Source organism: Sceloporus undulatus, chromosome 1 (genome assembly GCF_019175285.1).
Source record: "Sceloporus undulatus isolate JIND9_A2432 ecotype Alabama chromosome 1, SceUnd_v1.1, whole genome shotgun sequence".
Taxonomy (NCBI): domain Eukaryota; kingdom Metazoa; phylum Chordata; class Lepidosauria; order Squamata; family Phrynosomatidae; genus Sceloporus; species Sceloporus undulatus.
The window spans coordinates 331,995,769-332,022,720 of NC_056522.1; the positions used below are offsets into that span (position 1 = coordinate 331,995,769).

Consider the following 26,952-nt stretch of genomic DNA (forward strand, 5'->3'; position numbering starts at 1 on the left):
AATTAAGAACCATAATACTGAAGAAGTTAGGCAGGAAATAAGAAAGTAGGGCAGTGTCAGGATCCAAACAGTGTTGATGTACCATCATTTTTCACAAGATCCAGCAGCAGTAGCAGAACCCTGAAGACTGATTGCAAGACATTAGTAGTTCTTTATATAAATTTTAAGTACTGTGTCTTATATTACTATCTCAGGTACATTTAGGCCGGTTACAGACCGGCACTTTAGTGCGTGACGAGGACACACTAGGGTTACAAAAGGGCGGTGCTTCCGCACTAAACGGCGGCGGCCCTTCCATACGGCCGCCGCTGTGAGGACGTCATGGCCGCGCCGCCTCTAGACGGGGCGGCGCGGACGTGACATCCTTGCTCTGTGCCAGGGCGCTTAGTGCGCCCTGAACATGGAGCAGGAAGGAGCCCCGTTTCGGAGCTCCTTCCTGGTTTAGTCCGCTGGGCGCAGCCTTCACAGCTGCGCCCAGCGGACTAAAAGAGAAAGGGGCCAAGTGGCCCCTTTCTCCTTCTCCCCGCCGCCGCGGGGTGTCCTTGGGGCTTGAAGCCCCAGGGACACCCCTTTTCAGGCTGCGGGGAAGCGGCGTTTTGCTGCTTCCCCGCAGCCTGAAAAGCGGCGGATAGGGGCCTCAGCAGCTGCCGCTCTACACGCTGAGGCCCTGATACACTGGGGAAAGGGGCGGGTGCAGACCGCCCCAAATGAGCGGTCTATAACCCGCCTTATTCAGGCAGAAGCCCCACTACACTCAATGGAAGTTACTCCCTGTAAATGCACATAGAATTAAAGCCTCAACTGCTTTAAATTCACAACGAAATTTTAGAATTCTTACGTGTATGTTGGTTCCCAAATTCGTCTAAGTTTGTCAGACTTCACATTGCCATTGCAGGAAAGTTGTAATAATTTTTGTACATAATAAAAGATTGTGGATCGGAAATTTGTTAGCGGTAGTTCAACTTCACGAGATGTACCAAGGCCTGTAACTTTCAAGGTAAGTGCTAAACGTGGTGATGGCGTACACTCAACTTCTTCCAGAAGTTCTGAATGAGGTGTTCCTGTAACCGATGGTGAATTAATATAATATGATAAATGTCGATTTTCTGCAGCACTTTTCATTTACATATTTACTATATAATTTTTGAACACTGAAGACAACCTGAAGACAAATGTATATATAGTAAAGGACTTTGTAGTTTTATGTTGCAATTCATGTTCGAGCTTACCGTTGTACAATCTCTGACACAAATCAATTTTCCTCAGCTTCTAGCCAGAATTATTCTTCTCCATAATGTGTTCACTTTGGGACCAAACTCCATCCTCTTTGCAGAGGAATGGAAGGAGGTAAGTTGAAAGAATGGTTCACTTCATGTTTCAGCCACCAAACCAGTTGTTAAAGGTTGAAGGAGAAAAAAATCTCAGGCTGGCACCCTGTTAATGATTTACAATGATGTATGTCCAATTTAGCTATTTTATATTTGGACTTTGTGAAGGCTGGAATTGCCTACCAGCCTTCGGAAATGACCAAATGAAGGAGAGCCTTGGGAGCCGATAAAGTGTGTGGTATGCCCCTTTAGCCAGTTGCAGAACAGGTACATCATCCAACATGACCTATGGGGGTCCTCTGAAGGTTCTCAGTGGATGATGTCATTGTCCTAAGCCTATGTATTGGAACATAACCAGACATTTCTTCACCTGCTTTCCATCAGGCACTAACTGCAATGCGGGGCTCCTGGTGAAAAGGTGGCTTTTGGGGGAGGTGAGGAGGGATAGTTTCAAATACAGAAATTTTACATTACTTTTCCATGATGAAGGAACTACCTTCCTTCATGATGAAGGAACTACCTTGACAATATGTAAGTTCAACATACTAATGTAGTAAACCAAGTAGCCAGCCTACCCAGGAAGCAACCTAGGAATTGGCAATGAAGGAATATTGACTCTCCCTCTGAGGTAGTTGCCACTATATCATACTGCCTTTCTTCCCATTCTGGTTTTTATTGTGTATTACTCTGGCATGTTAATATATTTGTGCACATGTATGGAGAGCCAGCTTGGTGTGGTTGTTTGAATGTTGAACTGCGATGCTGGAGACCAGGGTTTGATTCCCTGCTAGGCTATGTAACCCACTGGGTGACCCTGGGCAACTTACATGCTCTCAACTTCAGGGGAAGGCAATGGCAAACCTCCTCTGAACAAATTTTGCCAAGAAAATCCCATGATAGCCTTACGGTTGCCATAAACTGGAAATGACTTGAAGACTCATAACAACAAAAACAAAAGCGCCTGCACATATTTTTCAACTTGCTATTGAATATACCTGGTGGAGGAATTTCAAGATCAGTGGTCTGCTGGACATTAGTACGGCCAGGTCTAGGATCAAAGGCAGGAACTAAAGCAGAAAATTGCCGCTTGAGGACATAATCATCATCCCATGTTCTTCTACGACCTCCTTTTGTTTCATACTCTTCTTCTTCCTATCAGCAAAAATAATTATACAGGAAAATTTGGCTTTAAAAGTTTACACATAGGATAGGGATATAGAAAAGTATGTGCTAGATAGATAAGACACCACAAAAACACTTTTAACAGCTGTATTTAAAAATAAGTATAGAAATCAAACCTACGAGCCACTGTACATTTTATTCTTCTCCCCTCAAAATTCTTGCATTGACATTATCCTTTATAAGGTAAAGCTTAATTCTGGCTGATGTGATGGGAGTTCTCTATAGGATTTAGCTAACAACTTTATGTTCATCCATTTTAAATAAATGAACACAGCACCAACAGATTACATATACAGTTACTTTCACATGTAAGCATAACACAAATACAAGTCAGTGATTAGCACTAACCAGACAGATTATTGTTATAGGAGATAAGATGTGAATTAGGCAATCTACTTCGTTTACAGATGTGAAGAGCCACATCAATCTTTTCTGTGGTGGCACACCGCTTGTGGAATTCCCTCCCCCAAGGCTCAAATCATATTTTGGTACCAAGTTAAAACTTGGCTTTTTATTATAGCTTTTGGATTTCATCCAGGCTGTACATATTTTATGGTTATATTATTCAGGATTGTTTTAACTAGTTTTAAATTGACTATTTTTATTGAGATACTTAATATATGTTTAATCTTTTAAAACTTTTCTAATTATTTATTGTTTTAAATTTATTTTATTGGAAGCCACAATTAAAGCTTCAGACAAAGGGCAGGATGCAAATATTTTCAGAAATATAAATAAATACACCCCTCCCAACTTTGGTGAAAGTAAGGGAGAAGAACTTGATGAAATATTTTTGTGTTTAGTAATGAGTGAAATTAAGACAAGGTGCTCTTTGCTCAAAATGATAGGAACTGTGTAATATGAAGAAATGCAAGTAAAATAGTCAACAGGTTTTTTTTTATTTGTATGTGTGTTCATGTGTCAGGTTTCCAATTTCAAAAGTTAATGTTTGTCTCTTTAGATTCTTAAACTCTCAAACTTAATCATAGAATCATAGAGTTGGAAGAGACCACTAGGGCCATCCAGTCCAACCCCCTGCCATGCAGGAAATCCAAATCAAAGCATCCCTGACAGATGGCCATCCAGCCTCTGTTTAAAGACCTCCAAGGAAGGAGACTCTATCACCCTCCGAGGGAGTGCATTCCACTGTCGAACAGCCCTTACTGTCAGGAAGTTCCTCCTAATGTTCAGGTGGAATCTCTTTTCCTGTAGCTTGCATCCATTGCTCCGGGTCCTGTTTTCTGGAGCAGCAGAAAACAAGCTTGCTCCCTCTTCAACATGACATCCTTTCAAATATTTAAACAGGGCTATCATATCGCCTCTTAACCTTCTTTTCTCCAGGCGAAACATCCCCAGCTCCCTAAGTCGTTCCTCATAGGGCATGGTTTCCAGACCCTTCACCATTTTTGTCGCCCTCCTTTGGACACGCTCCAGTTTCTCAATGTCCTTTCTGAATTGTGGTGCCCAGAACTGGACACAATATTCTAGGTGGGGCCTGACCAGAGCAGAATACAGTGGCACTATTACTTCTCTTGATCTAGACACTATACTTCTATTGATGCAGCCTAAAATAGCATTGGCCTTTTTAGCTGCCGCATCACACTGTTCACTCATGTTCAACTTGTGGTCTACTTGGACTCCTAGATCCCTTTCACACGTAGTTTCATTCAGCCAGGTGTCACCCATCCTATATCTGTGCATTTTATTTTTCCGCCCTAAGTGCAATACCTTACATTTCTCCGTGTTGAATTTCATTTTGTTAGCTTTGGCCCAGCTTTCTAGTCTATTCAGGTCATTTTGAATCTTGATCCTGTCCTCTGGGGTATTAGCTATTCCCCCTAATTTGGTGTCATCTGCAAATTTGATAAGTATGCTCCCAATTCTGTCATCCAGGTCATTGATAAAGATGCTGAATAGCACCGGGCCCAGGACAGAGCCCTGTGGGACCCCACTGGTCACTTCTCTCCAGGATGAAAAGGAGCCATTGTTGAGCACCCTTTGGGTTCGGCCGGTCAACCAATTACAGATCCATGTAACAGTTCCTTTGTCTAGCCCACATTTTACAAGCTTGTTTGCAAGAATGTCATGGGGAACCTTGTCAAAGGCCTTAGTGAAATCAAGATATACTATATCCACAGCATTCCCTTCATCTACCAAGCTGGTAATTTTATCAAAGAAGGAGATTAGGTTTGTCTGGCATGACTTGTTTCTCTGAAACCCATGTTGACTTTTTGTGATTATGGCATTGCCTTCTAGATGTTCACAGACTCTCTGTTTAATGATCTGCTCCATAATCTTTCCTAGTACTGATGTCAGACTAACTGGACGATAATTGTTGGGATCCTCTTTTTTCCCCTTTTTGAAGATGGGGACAACGTTTGCCCTCCGCCAGTCTGCTGGGATCTCTCCTGTTTTGCAGGAGTTTTCAAAGATTATTGCCAATGGCTCTGATATTACTTTTGCCAGTTCTTTTAATACCCTTGGATGGAGTTCATCTGGTCCCGGAGACTTAAATTAATTTAGATTAATAAGGTGTTCCTCTACTATCTCTTTACTTATTCTGTGCTGAAATTCCCCTATTTTGTCCTCTGCTCCATTATCCTCAGGTTGAGCACCCTTTGCCTTTTCTGAGAAGACTGTGGCAAAGAAGGTGTTGAGTAATTCTGCCTTTTCTCTGTCTTCTGTTAGCATTTTGCCATCTTCTCCACGCCGTGGCCCTACCGTTTCCTTCTTCTTCCTTTTGCTGCGGACATATCCAAAAAAGCACTTTTTATTGTTCTTAACCTCTCTAGCAAGCCTGAGTTCATTCTGCGCTTTAGCTTTTCTGACTTTACCCCTACACATGCCAGCTATTTCTTTGAATTCCTTTTTTGTGATTTCCCCCTTTTTCCATTTCTTATACATGTTCCGTTTCAAACTCAGCTCAGTTGAAAGTTCCTTAGTCATCCATCCTGGTTTCTTGAGACACCTCCCGTTTTTCTTTCTCACTGGAACTGTTTGAAATTGTGCCTTCAGTATCTCCCTTTTGAGAAAGTCCCATCCGTCCTGAACTCCTTTATCTTTTAGTATTTCTGACCATGGAATCGCCCTCAATACTTCTCTAAGTTTACTGAAATCCGCTCTCCTAAAGTCTAGGATGCGTGTCTGACTATGCCTGGCTTCTCCTTTCCACTGTATTACAAACTCCAGGAGAACATGGTCACTTCCACCTAATGATCCCACCACTTGCACCCCATTAACCAAGTCATCCTTGTTGGTTAGGATCAGATCTAAAATAGCTGACCCCCTTGTTGCCTCTTCCACCTTTTGGACCATGAAATTGTCTTCCAGGCAAGTGAGGAATTTGTTAGACCTTGAGGATTTTGCTGAGTTTGACTTCCAGCAAATATCAGGATAGTTGAAGTCGCCCATCACTACTACATCTCTCTTTTCTGACTGTGTGGTCATCTGTTCTAGAAAGATATCATCTAATTCCTCAGTCTGACTTGGGGGTCTGTAGTAGACTCCCACCGTAACATCCTTGTTGTTTTTCTCCCCTTTGATTCTTATCCAGATGCTCTCCACCTGGCTTCCATGACTGATGTCCAGGATCTCTTTACTGGTGTAAATATCTCTGACATATAGTGCTATTCCTCCTCCTTTCCTTTTTGGCCTATTTCTCTTAATAAGGTTATACCCCTCTATTTCCACATTCCAATCATGAGACTCATCCCACCAGGTTTCAGTGATGCCTATTATATCATATTTGCTTTGTTGTACTAGGAGTTCGAGTTCATCTTGCTTATTTCCCATGCTCTGTGCATTAGTGTAGAGACATCGCAGACCTTGGTTCCCTTTTACTTGCTGCCTGTGCAAGTTTTTTTGCCTCCCACTGTTGGGTCCTTGCACTGTTTGCCAGTTTAATAATTCTCACAACCCTCTAGCAAAGGAGTGTTCAGTAAAAAGTACCATGTCTGAATGGGAAATCTTTGTTTTTATTTTTAAATTTGCTTCCTGGCAACTGAGCTGGAAGATTTGAAGTTAGAAGCTGGGTAAGTCTGGTTAGTCCCAGCCAATAATAGCTTTTCAATATTTTAAAGGTAGGACTATGAGGTATATCTGGGAAAGTGATAGGATAATGGAAAAAATGAAATAGAATTAAGGCAGTCAGAGAAACAGTGACAGTGAGTTAGGAAGAGAGGAACTGATCTGAACAGGGTTTTTGGAACAGGGAACATGAAAAAGTTAAGGCATTTAATTTAAATACTTAACTTAATTGGTACATATTAATAATAACAACATAAGTCTAGAAACAGTTCTGCTGAAGTCCAGAAACAGTTCTGCTGAAAACAACCAACCAAAAAAGAAGACAAAATTTCAGAACAGTTCCATCACCCTCATGCTGTTCTCAAGATAGCCACCTACTCCACAAGTGTTCATCTGCTTCTTTTCCCACAATTTTCTCTCCCAGTTTAATTTGTCTAGATTTCACTGGTGTTTTCTTCAAATTCTTAGTAGCAATCAAAATTTTCCCTCCATGTTGGATTAGAAATTTACTGTATATACTCATATATATAAGTCTAGAAATTTTAGTCAAAAAATTAATCCCCCCAAATGTGAGTTGACTTATCTACGGGTCAATGTAAGTATTGTTCTTTCATCCCCTGGTGAAAGGCAAGAGTGTAATCTGTTCTGGAAGCACTAACCCCGCACCCACCCTCTCATCCATTAAACCTTTAGGGTAAGCACAGATAGTTATGCCTAATGGGATTTTGTAAATCCTTTGACATTGTTTTCCTTGTTTCATCCTTTAGATTCTTTGTTACATGCCCTAAGTTTTATCCTCAACTTACCCACAGGTGATCTCAAAATCCATACTTTTGGTTCCAAAATCTGCCCTCAACTTACGTATGAGTTCAACTTATAGTCAAGAATATACCGTAAAATATACAGGAATATTTAATGCTCTTCTCAATACACAGGTAGATGGTTCAGAACCCCCTCTTGTTTAGCAAGCATATATTTAGTTCTAACTCTGCAGATTTGTCTAATTATTGTTTTGATCCCTGTCTTTCATCCTTTGTTCCCCTAATTATTGTTGCTCATATTATTTAATGGTGGTGCTGTGTACACAGCCAGCCAGTGTAAACACATCAGCACATCCACATGGATGTGCTGCCACTGAATAAATAGATGTGATAATCTACAGATGATCAGATCCACAGATTCTCAGTCTGATGATACAAAGAGTACATTGAATCTTATGTGACCATTACTCTTTCCAGTCAGCCCCACTTTAACATGGGATAGGCTCACTATATTGCTTACATAAAATTATGGCTTTTATATTTTCAAATTTCATGGATATGGCAAATGGGGCAATATTATATGCTCTAAGGCATTTTATATGTTGCAAAAGCAGTAAAATAAACAGTAGAACACACATTGGGTTTGGAAGAGAAATAAATAGTGAAGTAAAGCCAGTAGAATGACGCTGAAAAGATAGCTGACAGATCTACTATAAAAATTGATCCAATTTTAATGTTTTTTTACACTGGTCTACAAGTTACTTATGCCACAATTGTAATTCTCCAAAGTTCATGAGGCTGAAAAATTGTTTGAGATGGCCCAGACACAGAAACAAGCACATACTTCTCAATATGGTTTGTTAAAAAGTATAAACATGCACTGTACCATAACTTCTTCATATTCTTGATCTTCTTGATTGTCATCTTCATTTTCATCATCTTCCTCATCTGGCTCAGGTAGGTCTTCATCATCATCTAACTCTGCCAAGAGAGTACTAGCCCGACAGCTATCAAGAAAATCTACACAGAAAATGGGGAAAAAAGACTTAATAAATTGTTTTTAAAGGAAAGAAAACATGACAGAAAGAGGAAGTGATTCTATAAATTCAGAACAGGAAAAGGAAAAAGAAGTACAACTTCAGAGTGATGATCAAGACAGGAAAGAAACCTATTTAAGAAATTATGAAAACAAAGCTGAAAAGGAAGGGAAACACTGAAATTTGAACAGAAAACTATTTGTATTAAGTACAACATCCAGACAGATTCCATTTTTGGATACATCACATCTGTGAAAATGAACAAAAATTTAGAAGTAGTACTTACCGTTAACAGTCATTCTGGGAGTGCAGGGGGAGAAATCCACAATGATGTGGATTGATCACCCCTGTCATCCTCAGAATTTACTATTTAACACCAATTATATTTACAAGGTACGTTCTTTGAATTTGTTAACTCGGTATATTTTCAAAAAACTTACTGATGTCTTTAATACTAGCAAATTATTTCTCGGAGAAAATTGTTGAATATTTTTCATTGCTGTATTTCCAACTGCTGTTATTCCAACTGAAATCAAATCCAACTGAAATGTTTCTACTCCATTGGTGGAAAACAACTGGATTTAACAACTGGAATACCAGTCTAAGACTACATGTGTAAAACCATAGAGGAAACTATCAGCACATTCAAACCTATTTTATTGGTATTTCAAGTAAGTTTTAATATTAAAGCTAAACTACCATCTACTGAACACACATTTCCACTGTTTACACCAGAAGTTTTTTTTTTATTAAAAACAAGGATAAATGTATATGTTACTTTTCAACACTCAGGGAGTTAGTGTGTTTCAGCACAATAGCTTACAACAAAATAGTTTGGATGACACAATTTACTCATAATTTTTGCCTCATTCAGAAAACAGAATTCCAATTTCTGATTTCCTTCAGACTATTAAGTCACCCAAGGATGAGATATACTGTATATACTCAACTGTAAGTCGACCATGTAGAAGTTGAAGGAAGGTATTAGGGCCAAAATCATGGATTTTGGCATGACCTGTGGATAAATTGAGCGTAAAACTTAGGGGCATGTAACAAAGGATGTAAAGGACGAAGCAAAAGGAAAACACCATTTCCCTCCCTCCTTCTTCCTCTCTGTACTTCTCCTGACCACCAAACACCACTTCCCTGGTGCTAGAGAAGAAGATTTTAACATCCAATTGAGAAGGGAAGAGAAGTGGAGGGAAACGGGGTATTCTGTGGTCAGAGAGAACCAGAGGAGGAGGAGGATGGGAAGGGAAGGTTTTTAACATCTGATTTTGAAGGGAATCGTCTCTTTCACATGCAGACACACAGTCCCTGGGACATTGGAACGGAGCTTCTATCAGGACCGTTCTGAGCAGTATTACTGTAATAACCCATATATAGGTTTACCCAGGATTTTAGGGTCAATTTTTGGGCATACATTTTTCGACTTATAGTACATGCAGTACTCTCATTTTCTCTCAAATTGCCATCTCCTCTCCTCCTTAGAATAAGCTGGTGGAGACCAGCAGTAAAGCCTCAAGACAGTATCCTTTAGACAGTATCTTCCATTTGTTTTAGGTTTCCCTACTTTTCCCTTCTGTCTTCTTTCTCTTGGGCTCCTCCTTTCCACAGGATATTAAGTTAAGGAAGACATGTTGCTGATCCCTGCTTAAATGTGAAAAGAATCCTACATTTTTATTTTGGAAACTGCCGGTATTCTATGTGCCATGTGACAAATACAGCACATATATTATGTTGCATCCATATGAGAGAAGAAGCAATCGGTGGAAACGTTCCACATAGACATTTATTTTCCGTTTTATTGCTTTAAACGTATACATACAAGTTTTCTACACAGAAGTAATGTCCACAGAGGAAGTTGCCAAACATTAAACAATCCAAATTCCAATATAGCATAGTTCCCTGTTTTTTGTAGGATTTCTGTATTTTGTGGTCTTAAAAAGACAATCACATGATCTTCCAAAAATCAGTGGTTCACACAAAAACTGTCTAAATTTGCACAAGTTCTGTCCACTAAGATATTTCATTTCTAAGATTGGTATGGCTCACACAATAGTTTGATAAAGTCATGTCAAAGAGGTGATCTTATCACAGGTGTTTTACATGATGCGTGTTGTCTGTCCTATAAGTAACTGCTCTATGGGCACTTTTAAACAACATATTAATGATGCAAAACTAATCCCCCCCCAAAAAAAAATAGGGAGAAAAAATAAAGCAAAGGAAATCTCAAAGTGACCTTATTAAATGAATAATATACAAATCTGCTCAAGGATGCTCAGATGATTTTATTACACATCACTTCCTAAAAAGTAAACTGTGTAACAGCACCAGCATGAAAGCATATTTCAGGTTTACAATGACATGTGAGAGATCCTTATAAAGGCAGATGGAAAGAGATGTATTCTGCTACCTTTTTGGTATTTCAGAATCAATAACTTGTTCTAATTTGCTAAAGCCTTCATGATACTTTTGTTCTTGGCACTCACTGGGTTTCATTGTAGAGATCTTACATGAAATTCATGGACCCCACACAGTAAGTGTTCTGAAATGGTGCTTTCAACCATCCACATGCAGTATCCTGAAATACTTGTAATGTACTTCTGAAATGTCCATTTTAAAGTACAGGTGCTTTTTGAATTTAGAATTTTGACAACAACCTCCATACAGATATAATCCCTAACCCTAACATGCTCCTCCAAGCACACCCAAACCTTTCTATACAGTCCATCAGTCCTCAAGGGTACAAAGGGCAGCAAATACATGACGTGCAAGAAATGCATGGATTCTGTACAAATATTTACCATAGATTTTACAATATTCATATACAGATATTTCCATTTTAGAATAAAAATACTATACTGTAAATGTAAAAATTTGAAAATAGTGTGTGAAGAGGTGAAATATATGGGAACACTGACATGAGGCCTAGGTACTTTGCTTGGGAAGTCTTGATGTAACTAGTAACAGGGTAAACAGCTCAATTGTTTGATATGCTTTAGTAAATGAAATTACTGAGAAATCTAAAACAAAAATAGGCAAAGGAAAATCATTAATGGGAAATCTTCTTATGGTCATTTAAAAGTGAAACTTACCATATAAAGAATATTCTGCTTCCTGACCTGTATCGCTCTCACTAGATGTTGATGTTAGGCTAGTAGTTAGAGTGTTACTAAGTGACTGACCAACAGATAAAACTGTAGTTGCTGTGGCTACATTGCTGCTGCTAGTAACACTGGATGTAGACATGGTCACAGTTGATGTGGTACCAGTTGTAGTCAGATTAGGAAAACTTTGGGCACCCATTAGAGGAGAAGCTATAGATAAAGATATGGTAAGATAAAATAAATGATCCGAAGTAGTACAATTTACATTAATGAGTGTTGTGTTTTAAGCGAATATATATATATATATATATAAAATAAGAAGTCACTGAATCTATTGTATTTTTCATTGCAGGATTACATGTACATGACAGTAGGGGTGTGAAATAAAAGAAAACAACCAATTAAGTATAGGAATGAGAGTGGTTGTTTTGAAGTAGACCACAGGTCATTTTGAATAAGTCTGATTATAATATACCTACATTCCATTCTATGAAATTCATAAAAATAGTTATTATAGATGTACAAGCAGATTATAATTTTTCCTTTTCTCTGTTGGCTTTGAGAGTGTCTAACAGCTACCTCAAGCAATGTCTTTTAAGAACAAAACAATGCCTTCCATTGGTTTGTTCAGATATAAATGTCAAACCACATTTTACCCAAGCTGATGCCCACTTGTGAACGAAGGCTTGCTAAACTGGTTTAGTTCAAAACAAACTATTATCGGGCATTAAATATGAACTTTCTCATAAATAATGTTTACTACTGTTAAAGCATTCCACTTTAATTATTTTCTTAATGGTGAGAAAAAATAAATACAGTAGTTACACATTTACCAAAGAAATTGTAGAGGTTACAAGCCTACAGCTGATTTCATCCTTTAAGAATAAAAAATTATTAGATCAAGTAAGTTAGTTTGGGTAAGTAATCATATTGTGACACATCTCTAAGAGAAAATGTACTGCTTCTAAATTCTCCAAAATGCTAACAACAGCCCTCCCTCCAATAATAAAAAAAAATAAGGAAAACAGCATTCTTTAAAAAAAATCAAGAATCACAGGCTGCAGTTTATAGAGTCTGGTGTACACAATCCTTTCTATTATTTCCCATGATAAATGAAAAGACCTTAAGCACTGCACCTAGCAGGCACTGCTTATTTCATTTAAAAAATTAAGATAAAGTAGCTTAGCTTGCACAACTGTATCTTCTGCCACATATAGACTATAGCTAACGTGAGATATAAACAGTCAACTCAACATTATCTTATTCCAGGGTAAAAATCGGATATATGCAGGCCTATGAAAAAATGGGGGGGGGGACTAGGGGGAGCCTCCCCTGCATTTTATTACTAAGCCCTTTTCCCTAGAAAAATTGAGCAAAAGGGATTGTGGAATGTTTGCTTTTGAACAATGACTAAAATGTTTAACATAAGGAGTTCTTATGTTTATTCCTATAAAATTATTTCTAAAATCTATGGAACAAGAATATATTTGTATAAGACTATGAACCCTATCAGATCACTGGAATTCCCTGATTATGGTTTGCTATTCTGTGTAAGTGCCATTCCAAAAAAGAGAAGATAAAAGCGGGAAAAAAGAGGTTCCTTTACAGCTTAGGTGTTTCTTACAGTTCAGCATCTTGTAGCTCCATTTGTAACAAAATAAATCAATAAAATAAAACAAAAATAAAAATGTAAGGAGGAAATTCAATTTGGTAACTATTACGTTTGCACTACACACAAATATACATAATTTATGTTCCTAAAGTACCAAGGTGACTGTAGAGCCTGCAAAAAGGTGTTAAAATCCCATCCCTCCCCCCACCCCATTTGTTATTAAAAAAATCAGTATTTTTCCTGAACCGCCCACCCAATGTCCCCCCCACCCTTTATGGCCTCCACATTTCTGGAAATGTTATATCTCTACTAAAAATAGCAACAGCATATGCTTGGTAAAGCAAAAATCACTTTTGTCTGAATTTTTGTAGTTTTTGTCTTATAGGAAGAAACTGCAATAAAAGCACGTATAAAGTCATGTACAAATAAATGTCATCTAATTACTTCATCTTATGGTTGTGCTACTCATTTGTAAAAAAGCCCAACATAAATGGTAGAACAATTTAAAGACAATTTTAAACTTTTCACACACTCCAATTATTCAGTGACTGACAACTGACCAATGTAAAAAACTTTATAATACTTTGGGGAAGAATCAGGATATAAGAATTACATAGTTTCCAAATCAGATCATGTTCATGCATAGCCTAACATTCTAAGCACATGTCAATGAGACATGCATGCATTTTTGGAGACTTCAGCAGTGGGCCAGAATTAAAGTTTTAGTTAATTAGTTAATATGTTCAATTAATCCAAAGGGATTACAGGTCTGTAATAAGTAAATTACACTTGGCTGCTATGGTAGTTTGATACACACACACACACACACACACACACACATACATGCTGTATTTCCCTCTAAAATCACATGCTGGGTATGTGGAGCAAGTGGCAGTCTGTCTCTACAAACCTCTTTCCAGTCTAGTGGCACAGGTTGAGTCTCCTTTATGTGAAATTCTGTAATCCGAAATATTCCAAAAACTTTTTTTCATGAGTTGCTGAGATAGTGTACTTTCTGATGGTTCAGTGCATATAAACTATGCTTCATATTTAAAATATTGCATATAATTACCTTAAGTTATGTGTACAAAGTGTATATGAAACATAAATGAAGTCTCATCTCCAAGATATCTCATTATGTATGTATATGCAAATACAGGTATTCCAAAATCCCCAAAAGTCTGAAATCCAAAATGCTTCCGAAATTCTAAGCATTTCAAGTAAGGGAGACTCAATTGTTACTTATTTCCCAATATGGCTGTTCAAATCTATCACATTTCAAGATGGCCAAGCCAACACCTTTCCTTCCCCGTTTCATAGAAACTGCATGTTAAACAAAAACTACTTTTACTTACTTGCAGTGCTCATGACATTTCTTCCCAATGTATTAGTGTTGTTATCACTGCTACTTCGGCTCAAATTCATGTTGTTAGTAGCATTGGTGCGAGCTATGTTCGCCACTCTTCGGACAAAGGATTCCAAACTAGAGGTTTCTCGTGACGATAAGTTAGGAACACTTGCACTAGAACTCATTGGAGCTCCAGCAGCCAGAAGTGAACTCACTGAAAGTCTGTTACTTGCTGATGAACTAAGGGGTCTCTGGGAAGTGGCTTCTTTATTAGTTAGTTCAGATACCGAACTAACATCTGGAGAGCTCACACTAACAATTCCCATGGATATAGCATTGGACTCCCCAGTTGCACGTATGGAGTTGTCAGGTCCTAGCTTTCTTTCAACATTTTCGTTTCCCACATCTGCTGTTAAGGTGCTGGTACTTGCACTGGATGCCGACCCTACTTCAGTTTGAGGCATGCTATCAGCAGAGGAAAGTACAACAATTGGCTCATGGATGTCAGTGCCTGAAACTATATTTTGTTCCATTACATTTTCAGATCTCCGCTCCATTTTGGTCGACCCCAAGCTGATGTCGCTGCTACTGGCCACGCTACACACAGAACTGCTACTTCCTTTTCTACTTGAAGAGCCTGCAGCAGCAGTCATCTTGTCTGGACAGTTGTTTTTCACCAAGCTGCTCCATGACTGCGTTGTGCCTGAAACAGTGGATGAAACAGGTTTGGGTGATGCCGCTGAATCAGGGTCGTACCCTGGGGCAAGCTTGAGGTCAAATTTTCCTTCTGCGCCCATACGGTAAGAGTTAGAGCCACCAGCATCCCAGGTGACATCAATCCAGCCTAGAAAGGGACAGGAGTTTGTGAGACCCAGCAGAAAGCAGACAGGAGCGTGTCAGACATTAGCTCCACAATATGGGATCAGCTTCTCATTGGGCCGCTACTCTAAATTTCGGAATTATTTAAAGGCTTTAAAGCCAAACCAAATAAAAAGTGAAATTTTAAAAATAAAGACTATAGGATGTGTTGAATTCAACTGGCAGGTTTTTACATAGTTCACTTAAGTTCCAAAGAACTAAACACTGAGCTAAAATTTATCAAGAGAGTGGTTATAATAGTCTATTTGACCAAAAACAATCAAGACTCAAATGGTATCTTAAAGCATAACAAATTTTATTTGAACATAAGCTTTTGTGGATAGCAGCCTACCATCTGATGCAAAGAAAGTTGTCACAGTTGGCAGATTATTAAAGACTTGCTTGGAAGGGGAAGATATAATTAAAGTGATGAGAGGGAAAGGCAGTCAATACAAACACTACTAATCATGATTAAATGGTAATGCAGCCATTTTGGCATAGATGAGCTGATTAACAAACACACATGCTGTGAAAAAAAGCTTTTCTCTGTTCATTTCTCAAGAGACAAGAGCTAAACCCTTAAATCAGGGGTGGGCAAAATGTTGTCCTCCTGATGTTGTTGGGCTGCAACCATCAGCCCTAATTAGCGCTAAGCAAAAGTAATCATAAGGGGTGCTGGAAACTGCAACCCAACATCTGAAGGCTGCTTTTTGCTCACTCCTGCTCTTGATGATTGTTTGTAGGTGGAGAACTAACTATTGGGATAAGAGGAAACAAATACAAATGCCCATCTCACTGCATGCGTTAATCAGCTCATCCATGTTAAGACACCTGTATTACTAACCAGATTCTCTTTGTTGTAGATACCATTTAGTTAATTATCATGTGTACTTCTTGTATTTCTATTCCCTCTGAGCTCACTAATTACAATCCTACATGCACAATGCATCTGATGAACAGAACTGCAGTGTACTCAAACTTTCACAAAATGATTAATTTAAGATGTCATAAGATTCTTTGCTACAGTCCACAAAACGTAATTACAGTAATTAATTTTATATTAATAACCAATTACTTTAAAATTTAATTCCCTTAATTGAAAGTACTTCTGAATTAAGTCAAGTACAGATAGATGGACATATAAAAAGTTTTACTGCCATCAAAACAGCTGGTAGCTATTATGTTTTATACAGAATGGTCTTAAGCTACTGTAAAGGAGAAGTTGGCCTGTCTGTTGTTCAACCACAGCAGTGATGAATGTGACCACAGCTGATCCAGAAACCATGGTACCAAGATTTTAAAAAGAGGCTTCTGTTCCAGATTGCAGCCAGGCCGTTTTCCTTACCTTTGCTAAGATGGCACAGGGAAAGAAGAAGAGAAGCGGTGAGGAGACCACATTTGGGCCCAACAAGCATTCTTGCAACTTCTTCCTGCTAGTGGTATGGAGGGCTCTCTGTATGTATTATTTTAATATTGTTTAAAATAACAAGAACCTAACTTTAATTTCAACAAATATGCATAACTTGAACCTAAGTATATATAGGGCTGGTAGATTTCTAGATTTACTGGGTGCTACAAGCAGATAAAAATTCTTGCTTCTGTACTGCTAACTAGGAATCTTCAACTGAAGAGTTCAAGATTGATCACAGAAGAGCACTTGACAAGCTACTGATTTCAATGCCTCCATTTCAGTGTATGTGAAAAAAAGCACATCAAGAAATAAAATAGTAATGTTAACATACCAAGAAGTGGTAAAGCAGAAGATGAGGCATTTTAAGTGGAAAGACTTAGAAGGTAATTTACAGCTGGATTAAAATCCAGTTCTCATTTTTCTGCTGTTTAAATCTCTTCTAATAAGCAGAACTAAGAAGGGTATGTTTCCTCCTCAACCATGCAAGCCCTCAACAGCTGAATTGAGAACTAGGGAGCCCTCCAGAATGGATTTCCAGGTAATATAGGGAGCTGTACAGTAAAGGAAATAGCAAGTCCCAGTGCATCAGTAGACATCCATTGATGAAACATGTATTCTACCCATGTAGCTAAACAGTAGAAGTAGAAAATCACTTCTGGTTCAACTATGATGATACAAATGTAAATTTTATGACTTTTAGGAATTTAAGATCAGCCTCTTAGCATTATGTAATTTGGTTCATATCTAATATTAGGAGAACACCAACTGGATCCCAGTGAAGCTAACAACTAAGAAAACAGTATAGACAACTTGACAAAGGCCAAAGGAAAAAAAGCAAGTTGCAAATGCCAAGCAAGAAGAATTAAAGCAAGTAGACAGAAAGCATTTACGGTGTGAATAAAGGACCAATTATTTATACTGTAACACAATAGGTAATCTATGGAATAAGCATAATTTACATATAATCTTATATGTAATCTTCATTATACACTATAATGTGTAACATGCATCATTTGATAGACATGTACAAATCAAGCATGATTCTTTGTTTGCCCATAACGTACACCATGCTGACTCAAGGAATATTGCTCCAAAGAATAGGAAGGGCATTTTTTCCTGCTTTATAACAGTCTACTTGCCCTAAACATAGGCTTTCTTGAGATATAATTTTTTTTTAAGTACAAGGCAATCTCTCCTCAATTCCAAAACTATTTCCCTGATGAGCTCCTTTCCACCACGTCTTTAGACCTTTTAAAGAAGAATCTCAAAACCTTCTTCTTTTCCCAAGCTTCCTTCCCCCATGAGATGTGACTTTGGTTATTTTCCCCTCTATCTTGGTATCGACTGTGACATGTTTCTGGATTCCTCCACTCAGCTGGCTGAGTATTAGTTTTTTATATGCTGTTTTATATATTGTTTTATTGACTGTACTGATTATTATGTATTTTATATGAATTTTGTACGCCACTTTGATCAAATTGGAAAAGCGGGATAGAAATAAACTTTATTATTAACTTTATTTATTATTACCTGGGTGGGTAGGAAATTAGTAATTCTGTCTTCCTTCTCTATCTGCCCCCACTATTAATTGTTGCAAATGAAGCAAATGACAGCCTTAAGTACTCACCTTCCAACAACTGTAAAGTAGTGGAAGGTTTCCCCTTATTTTCACTTCTCTCCATTGCAAATGCAGGCCATAATTGAACCATTATGTCTTTTTTGGTAGTAATATTAAACATGTTTATTTGTTAACAGATTCCATCACAAACGGTGAAATGTGTTTCCAAAAAATGTGTTCAGGATACAAAACTAATTATATTTAAGAAGCTAAAACAAGCACTGTTTCAGTAGGACTGCTGCGAAAAAGAAATTATGTACTCATGATTTAACATCTAACAGTATAAAACCATAATGTTCTGATTGAGCAATTTTTCATGCAAAGCTACTACAGTACATCCTTTCCTTACACAGGGGATCCATTCCAGACCCCGCTGAATAAGGCAAATACTGCATATGCTCGAGCCCCATTGAAAACAATAGGGCTCGTGCATGTGGTATGGTGCAGCATGGCACACCTGCGGTTTTCAGCGTAAGCTGAAAGCCACATATAATGCAGGCGCACTGTAATTCTTTCCTATGTTCCTCGTGATTTCTTAAATCTTGATTTCCCAAATCACAAAAGTGAATTAAGTAACACTATTCTGAATAACTTGCTAAGTTAAAGAGCTAAGCTAGTTGCTTAAGTATTTGCTCACCATTGTGTAATTCGCCTGTAACAGTGCCTTCTCCCTGTGGACTACCATCTTGATCTCTCCATTTCCAATCAATTCCTCTGATGACACGAGCACCTGGAACCATGTATTTCAAAACCTGAGAACGAACCAGTCTTCTTTGCCTTCGTAGATTAGCCTCTGCTTCTTTAGCTGCTTTTCCTATATACAATTGAAATGGTGGTTTAGTTGAAAAGGCAGTGTAATTAAGCAATTACAACCTGATTCAAAGCATTTCAAGTACAGGTTGAGCTTCCCTTATCCAAAATACTTGGGACCAGAAGTGCTTTGTATTTTGGATTCTTTTGGATTTTTGAATATTTGTGCATACATAATGAAGCATCTTGGAGATGGGACCCAAGTCTTAACATGAAATTCATTTATGTTTCATATAGCTCTTATACACATAGCCTGAAGATAACTTATACATAATGTTTTTAATAAGTTTATGCATGAAATGAAGTTTGTGTGCACTAAACCATCAGAAAAAGCAAAGGTGCTACTATCTCAGCCACCTAATGCAGACAAATTTTTGGATTTTGGAGTATTTCAGATTTTGAAATTCCAGATAAAGGATACTCAACGTGTATCACCAATGCAATCCAATTGACAGGTAAAGCATATGTAACAACAATGACAATATCTGAACTGTAGACAAATCCCATTGTATTTTTGATTGTATACATAAATTCTCGAAAAAGTTCAATTCATGGCATCCATTACTGTCAGTAAGAATTTAAAAATCATTTTATCTCTATTGCTTACCTAACTGATCTTCACATACACCATTCACAGTGCCATAAAGTTCAAATCCAGACAGAGAAAGGTAGTGTGTTTGCCCGCTGGCATTCTTTCCCATTTGTTTAATTCGTACATGTCTCCAGCCTTGCTTCTCATCCTTTGGCGGGTCTAGTGGCCATGTTGATGTTGACCTTTGTATAGTTTTGGGGAAATTGAATGAAAAACATTTAAACATTAAACATTAAAACTATTTCAAAGTGGTATTTCACTGTATATCATGAAATAATGTTCCATTTTAAACTGAAGTTTAGCCAAAAAAGCATATTATTTGCATAGTTCACTTCACAATTAAAGACTAAGCATTCCTGATTCCACAGTCAACAGTCAATTCATAATGGTTTCAGAATGTCCCATATTATACATGGTAAATATCTACAATTACCAACTGGTCAGAAATAAAAATGATCTGTACATAATTAGTAAAACAGAAATATTCAGCAGAACTAAGGCAACCATGTGTTACCAGTACAAAAAGAAAATGATGATGTTTTTATGACATGAATGTTTTAAATGATGCTGTAAACCGCTTTGATCGTCTCGGAAGAGCGGTATATAAATAAAGCATATTATTATTATTATTATTATTATTAAAAGATGGGATAGACATCTGAAATCTATCCCTTGTTTCAGTCCATTCCCCATCCCTCATGATCCAGATTGTGTTGCCATCCCACCCTCTGCTCTGCTAGTGCTTCTGATGAATGCCAGGTCAGTCTGCAATAAAACAGCCACAATCCATGACCTGTTGTGAATGAGCAGGTTGACCTGGTATGTATTACAGCAATAGCAATAGCAAGTACATTTCTATACTGCTTATCAGTGCACTTAAGCACTCCCTAAGAGGTTTACAAAGTGTAAGCTAATTGCCCCCAACAATCTGGGTACTCATTTTAGCAACCTCAGAAGGATGCAAGCATGAGTCAAGTTTGAGCCCTTAGTTGGTATTGAACTTGCAACCTTATGGTTTGTAAGTGAGTAGCTACAGTACAGGAATTTAACCACTGCACCACCAGGGCTCCTTACAGAAACCTGGGTAGATAAAATTTGTAGTGTCAACTTCTTCTAGCTTTGTGCACCTGGGTATTTGGTGCAGCAACAGCCCTGAGATGCCAGGGGAGAAGATGCTGTCATCCATAAGGATTCCATGGCTCTCACAAGGAAGCTCATCTATTCTAGCACTGACTTTGGGGGGCCGTAACTAGTATTGGGCCAGAGACAGATCAGAGATGCTGTTGTATCACACCACCCCTGCCCAGCAGCCTCCTTGCCTAATGTGGCTGAGAGGTGGTGTTGCCTAATGTGGTCTCAGAGGTGGTGTTGGAGAACCTCAGGACTGTAGTTCTGGGGGACCACAACATCCAGGCTGAGGCTGTCCTGACTGGGCCTTGAATGGTGGTTCTTGAGTATGGGAATTGGGTAAGTTACCTGCCCTGGATGAGATTGCACTCCCCCTGAAAAAGCCAGTGCATTTGGGAGTACTTTTAGATCCATCCTTGCCACTGGAAGGAAGGCCAGACAGACTCAGTGGCCCAGAGTGCTTGGGGCCTGCTTTAACATGTCCGCCAGCTACAGCCATTCCTGAATAGGGACAACTTAACCACAGTAGTCCATGCATTGGTAACTTTCTCATTAGGTTTCTGCTAATCACTCTAAGCGGGGCTGCCCTTGAAGATGACCCGGAAATTGCAATTAATGCAAAATGCAACAGCTAGATTGCTCATTGGAATTCAATTCAGTTATTATAAAACACCATTTTTTAAAGAATTGCACTGAATGACAAAATGTTTCTGTTCTGAATACAAGGTGCTAGCAGTAACATTTTAAAGCTCTAAATAGCTTGGGACTTCAATACTTGAAGGAATGTCATTCTCTCTATATATATGTCTGCTTAGCAACTGAGATCTATAGGAGGGGCCCTGGTCTGTGTCCCATCAGTAGGGGAAATACATTGTGGGAGGACATGGGAGAGACCCCTTTCTGCAGGGGCATCCCAGTTCTGGATTTCTCTCCCCCTGGAGGATGAGATGGTGACAACAATGGAATTATGTCGGCAGTTAAAACCTGGCTTTTTATTAAAGCCTTCCGACTAAATTGATTTTAAGTGGGATGCATATGTTTTATGATTCAAGATTGTTTTAACTGGTTTTAAATCATCTGTTTTTAAATTGAGAAGCTATTTAATACTGTACAGTGTGCCCTTGCCTTACACGGGGGATCTGTTCCGGAACCCCCCCCCCACGTAAGGCAAATTCCGTGTATGCTTGAGCCCAACTGAAAACAATGAGGCTCGTGCATGCGGCGTGGCATGCATGCCACATGCGCATGTGCCATTTCCTGATTGTCGCATGGCTTTCAGTGTATGATGTAGGCACACTGTATATTTAATACTGTTTTAAGTTGATTTTATTATAAGCTGCCCTGAGAGCTTCAACTAAAGGGCAAGATATAAATATTTAGATTAATAAATAAATAAAAATTGCATACCCTGGTTCAGTCAGACTGCAGTCATCTACATGCGTATACAGAGTAGTCCAGTTCTGTCCATCCTTGGATACCTGAAAAACCCAATTTCTCAGAGCAGACCGTCCATAGCCACGAGCATGGCGTAATGTATAAGCTGATGGTATAACCCAAAGACCAAGGTCTATAGCAAACCATGCATTTTTATCATCATTAGTATGACAATTTAGAGCAGAACTGTCACGGCTTAAGATGTCTTCCAAACGACCATATGGCAGATTTCTTCCTTCTGAAGATGTAACTACCACTAGCCCATAAGCAGCTGGATTTACCCACTCATATGCTGTTCTGTAACAAATGAAATACAATAAAATGTCACTACTATTAAAAAAGAGCATGAGTTGCAAGAAATGACATAAACTTATTTTTTAAAGTGGGACTTATGTGCCTGTAAGCTATACATTATTAAACGCAATTCAAAACCACAAAACACACATGCATTTTATTTCATAGTAGCTTAAGAACCTATGGTTAACTGAAAACTGGTTTTAAAAATGGAAGCCAACAGCCAAAATAGGTGTAAATATACTTCAAATTCAAAAGTGTAAAAATTTAAAGCCAATATTCCATGAATAAAGCTTTTCCCCCCTAATTATTTTGATAAAAATAAATTTCTGAATGGTTTATTGATTTTAGTGTCTTTGTAAATATACAAAATATTACTTAAAAACCACCATGTTTCATGCAAGAAGCTCTTAGTACTATGTCATACTGGATTTACTAAACTCTTACTTTGCATTTGTTCCAATCCAATAAATAATTCCATTTTCATCAAAATCATGTTGGTGTCTGAAAATAAATGTCTGGCCTTCACGTAGTTTTCGTACAAAAACAAATGATGCTCTGTCAAAGTCATACCACTGCTTTGCCACCTAAAGAAAAAGGTAACAAAAATTTATCACAGAAAAATACACATTTCAGTAAAGAAGGTGTAAAGAGATGTTTGCTCACCATTTTTAGGAGGTATTGTTCTAAAGATTCTACAGTTGCCAAAGGCTCCATTTTCAACATGCGACCTGTTCTGTCAATCAAAGCTGTCTCCCCAGAAGCACGCTCCAAGCGAAACCGTAATCGTCTTGTTAATATCTGAAATGAAAGTTTTAGGCAAAAATATCTTTGATTTACACAGGTTTTGCTCATATTAAATTAATATTACAAACTGTGATCATAAATTTTGAAAAATTGATAAATTGGAAAAACAAGTACATATGACCACTTTGACTAAATTCTACATTCATATAAGGTACCAGTAGAAAGCTCATTCAACTCAAGAGAAGACTATTTCCAAGTCAACCGAAGAGCAGTGCGTTAAAAAGGTAATTCTGACAAAGCTTCTATGTAAGCATGGCTCTTGCTTAAGACATTGTTGAAGCTCTTTTAAATAACATTTTATGGCCCATCATTTGATCCTATGCTACAGACAGCATCTTCCTTATTCAGTCTCCAAGACATAAAGACAGTCATTGAGAGAAGTCTCTCACCATCTCTTCTGAGCATTTATCTTCATGGGCCCTAGATCAAATCAGGCCTGAATCCTCCCTAAAAGCAAAGATGACTTAACTGAGGCTGGAGTACTTTGGCCATGTAATGAGAAGACATGACTCACTAGAAAAGATGATAATGCTTGGTAAGGTGGAGGGAAGTAGGAAAAGAGGAAATGCATTCCAGATTAACAGATTCAATCAGGGAACCCAGAGCTTTGATTCTGCAAGATCTGATTAGGGCTGTTGATGATACAGTGATTTGGAGGTCGACTTGAAGGCAATCAACAACAACTGACATATTTTCTCCTACTTTCTATTCAGTAATACATTGAACTGTAGCTGAATGTTAATTATTAATTATCTAGTTTATTTATTTAGTGAAATCATACCAGATTTCAAAGCAGACAGCATATAAAATCAAAATATGACAAGAAGCTTTTGGTCTTCTACCACAAAAGTGGTAGAAATCAGAATATTCAATATTAGTTCATTCCTAATTGCCAAATATCCTAGTACCCTAATATTCGACACATCAAATGATTTTTCCATTCACTTAATTTATTGGCACAACCTCTCGTGTATCTCCACTGGAACCATTGAATATACATTGACGAAATGCATATCTTTGGATGACAGATGCCTGTTAAAGAAGGAACAAAATTTATCCAAAAATTAGAACACGATTCTATTCTCTCTGTAAATCTGTCTTACATAAAAGTTGCTTTTTGTTCATGTACTGCCCATTGAGGCAGTCAAAGAAATCTATATCCCATGAACAGACCCAAAGCCACATAGAAATGGATTTTGATCATTCATCTCTTACAAAAAATCACATGAGTCAACAGTGTGATGCGGCAGCCAACAAGGCCAATGCGATTTTAGGCTGCATCAATAGAAGTATCGTATCTAGATCCAGGGAAGTAATAGTGCCACTATATTCTGCTCTGGTCAGGCCCCACCTGGAATATTGTGTCCAGTTCTGGGTGCCACAATTCAAAAAGGACATTGAGAAACTGGAGCATGTCCAAAGGAGGGCGACTAAAATGGTGAAAGGTCTGGAAACCTTGCCCTATGAGGAACGACTCAGGGAGCTGGGGATGTTTAGCCTGGAGAAGAGAAGGTTAAGAGGTGATATGACAGCCCTATTTAAATACTTGAAGGGATGTCATATTGAGGAGGGAGCAAACTTGTTTTCTGCTGCTCCAGAGACTAGGACCCGGAGCAATGGATGCAAGCTGCAGGAAAAGAGATTCCACCTCAACATTAGGAGGAATTTCCTGACAGTAAGGGCTGTTCGACAGTGGAACACACTTCCTAGGAGTGTAGTGGAGTCTCCCTCCTTGGAGGTCTTTAAACAGAGGCTGGATGGCCATCTGTCAGGGATGCTTTGATTTGGATTTCCTGCATGGCAGGGGGTTGGACTGGATGGCCCTTGCGGTCTCTTCCAACTCTATGATTCTATGATTCTATGATTCTACCTGAAGCTGACATGCATATTAACAGTTCATGATCATTGCCGCAGTCAGCACCTGGTTTAGTTCTGACCACAAGATAAAGCTTCTCCATCTTCTGTTTCCAATTATGTAGTCTATCAAATTTTTGTATTGGACATCATGTGCACATCCATGTGTATAGTCTCCTCTCTGGTTGTATGAAAAAGGTATTTGTGATTAATAGATTGTTGTCCTCACAAAATTGTATCAGCCATTCTCCTGCTTTATTCCTTCTTCCTGGTCCAAATCTTCCTACTGTTTTTTATTCTTCATTGCTTCCTACTTCAGCATTCCAATTGCCTATTACAGTACTAGCAAGCAATCCTGTTTTGGTATGTTGTCAATTTCTTCCTGGACTCCATTACAGAATCTATTTCTTCTTCCTCCGCTTCTGTGGTTGGCGCATCTACTTTGATTATGGTGATGTTTATTGATATGATTCGATGGAACTTTGAATTATATCATTTGACTGATTTTGCTATGTCTTTCCTTACTATTAACGCTACCTCATTTTTTCTCATCATTTCATGTCCTGAGCAGAACACTATATAGTTATCCAACTCAAAGTGTCCTATTCTTGCCCATTTTAGCTCGTTCACTCCTAATATTGTTATGTTTATGCACTCCATTTCCTTTTTTATTATGTTTAGCTTGCTTCACGCTTCTCACATTCCATGTTCCTATAACATGTGTAGCACAGCTTCAAAACTTCTTTTCACTTTTAATTATGTCTGCTGTATGACTTGCCATAACAGTGTATTCTGTTGTGACCATTCCCATATCTGTATTTGCAATTGTCCTCCATTTAGGCATTTTAGCTCTCTGTTTGTGTCTTAACCCTGCCTTTAGATATGGAGTACTGTATATACTTGACTATAAGTCAACCTCATGTATAGGTCAAGGGCAGGTTTTCGGCCTCAAATTATGAATTTTGATATGACCTGTGGATAAGCCAAGGGTATAATAAATCTATTATTTATTTATTTACGGTATTTATACCCTGTCCTTCAGCCCTAAAGGCTCTCATTTAGTGATGTGTAACAAAGGATCTAAAGAATGAAGCAAAGGAAAACGATGCCAAAGAACTTACAAAATTCCAGCAGACATAACTGTGCTCACACTAAAGTCTGGATGGATGAGACAGCAGAGGGTGGATCAATGCTTCCATGGTGGATTAAGCCTTGCCTTTCATCAGGGGAAGGTTATATATGAGTTAGAGTACAGTACTTACATTTAGCCATGGGTAAGTCAACTCGGGTTTTTTGGATCAATTTTTTGACTAAAATTTCTGGACTTATACATGAGTATATACAGTATATCCTGTCATTATTCATATGCCCATCCCTAAGATATATATCTGTTTTCCTACTCATTAATCTGGCATTCAGCAACAATACATTCAACACAGTCACCAAAGATATTCAAACACTTTGAATCAGTAAACAGTCCTGGAGCATTCAAAGGAGACTATCATTTCCCCTATATCAGGAGTGAACAAACTGTAAGGGTCTTATTCTTCTGCACTCACAAAACTTGGAGGGACAAGGACCAACAGAAGCTACGAGCCTCTCCGGTATGCTATTGGCTAGTCTGTCACACACTGGGACATCTGTCTGCCTCCCTTAAGCTATAAATACTTTCCTTTGGTATATATAAGCCTTTCCTCAAAATAGGAAGTGACTAGAGAAGAAAGTGTAATCTCTTCCTGGTT

At 38.3% G+C, this 26,952-nt stretch overlaps 1 protein-coding gene across 1 annotated transcript in view; it reads right to left on the minus strand.

Moving 5' to 3' along the window:
- The window catches only part of HECTD1 (HECT domain E3 ubiquitin protein ligase 1), a 53,741-nt gene that overhangs the window by 11,594 nt on the left and 15,195 nt on the right, over positions 1-26,952 (minus strand). Inside the window, exons 10-20 of the mRNA XM_042460234.1 lie at positions 24,320-24,388; positions 23,216-23,350; positions 22,997-23,136; positions 22,229-22,552; positions 19,709-19,875; positions 18,929-19,105; positions 14,412-15,248; positions 11,433-11,654; positions 8,184-8,317; positions 2,324-2,480; positions 839-1,061 (exon numbers count right to left, since the gene is read on the minus strand). Coding sequence (XP_042316168.1) covers positions 839-1,061; positions 2,324-2,480; positions 8,184-8,317; positions 11,433-11,654; positions 14,412-15,248; positions 18,929-19,105; positions 19,709-19,875; positions 22,229-22,552; positions 22,997-23,136; positions 23,216-23,350; positions 24,320-24,388 — 2,585 coding nt within the window. The remainder of the gene's footprint in view (positions 1-838; positions 1,062-2,323; positions 2,481-8,183; positions 8,318-11,432; positions 11,655-14,411; positions 15,249-18,928; positions 19,106-19,708; positions 19,876-22,228; positions 22,553-22,996; positions 23,137-23,215; positions 23,351-24,319; positions 24,389-26,952) is intronic.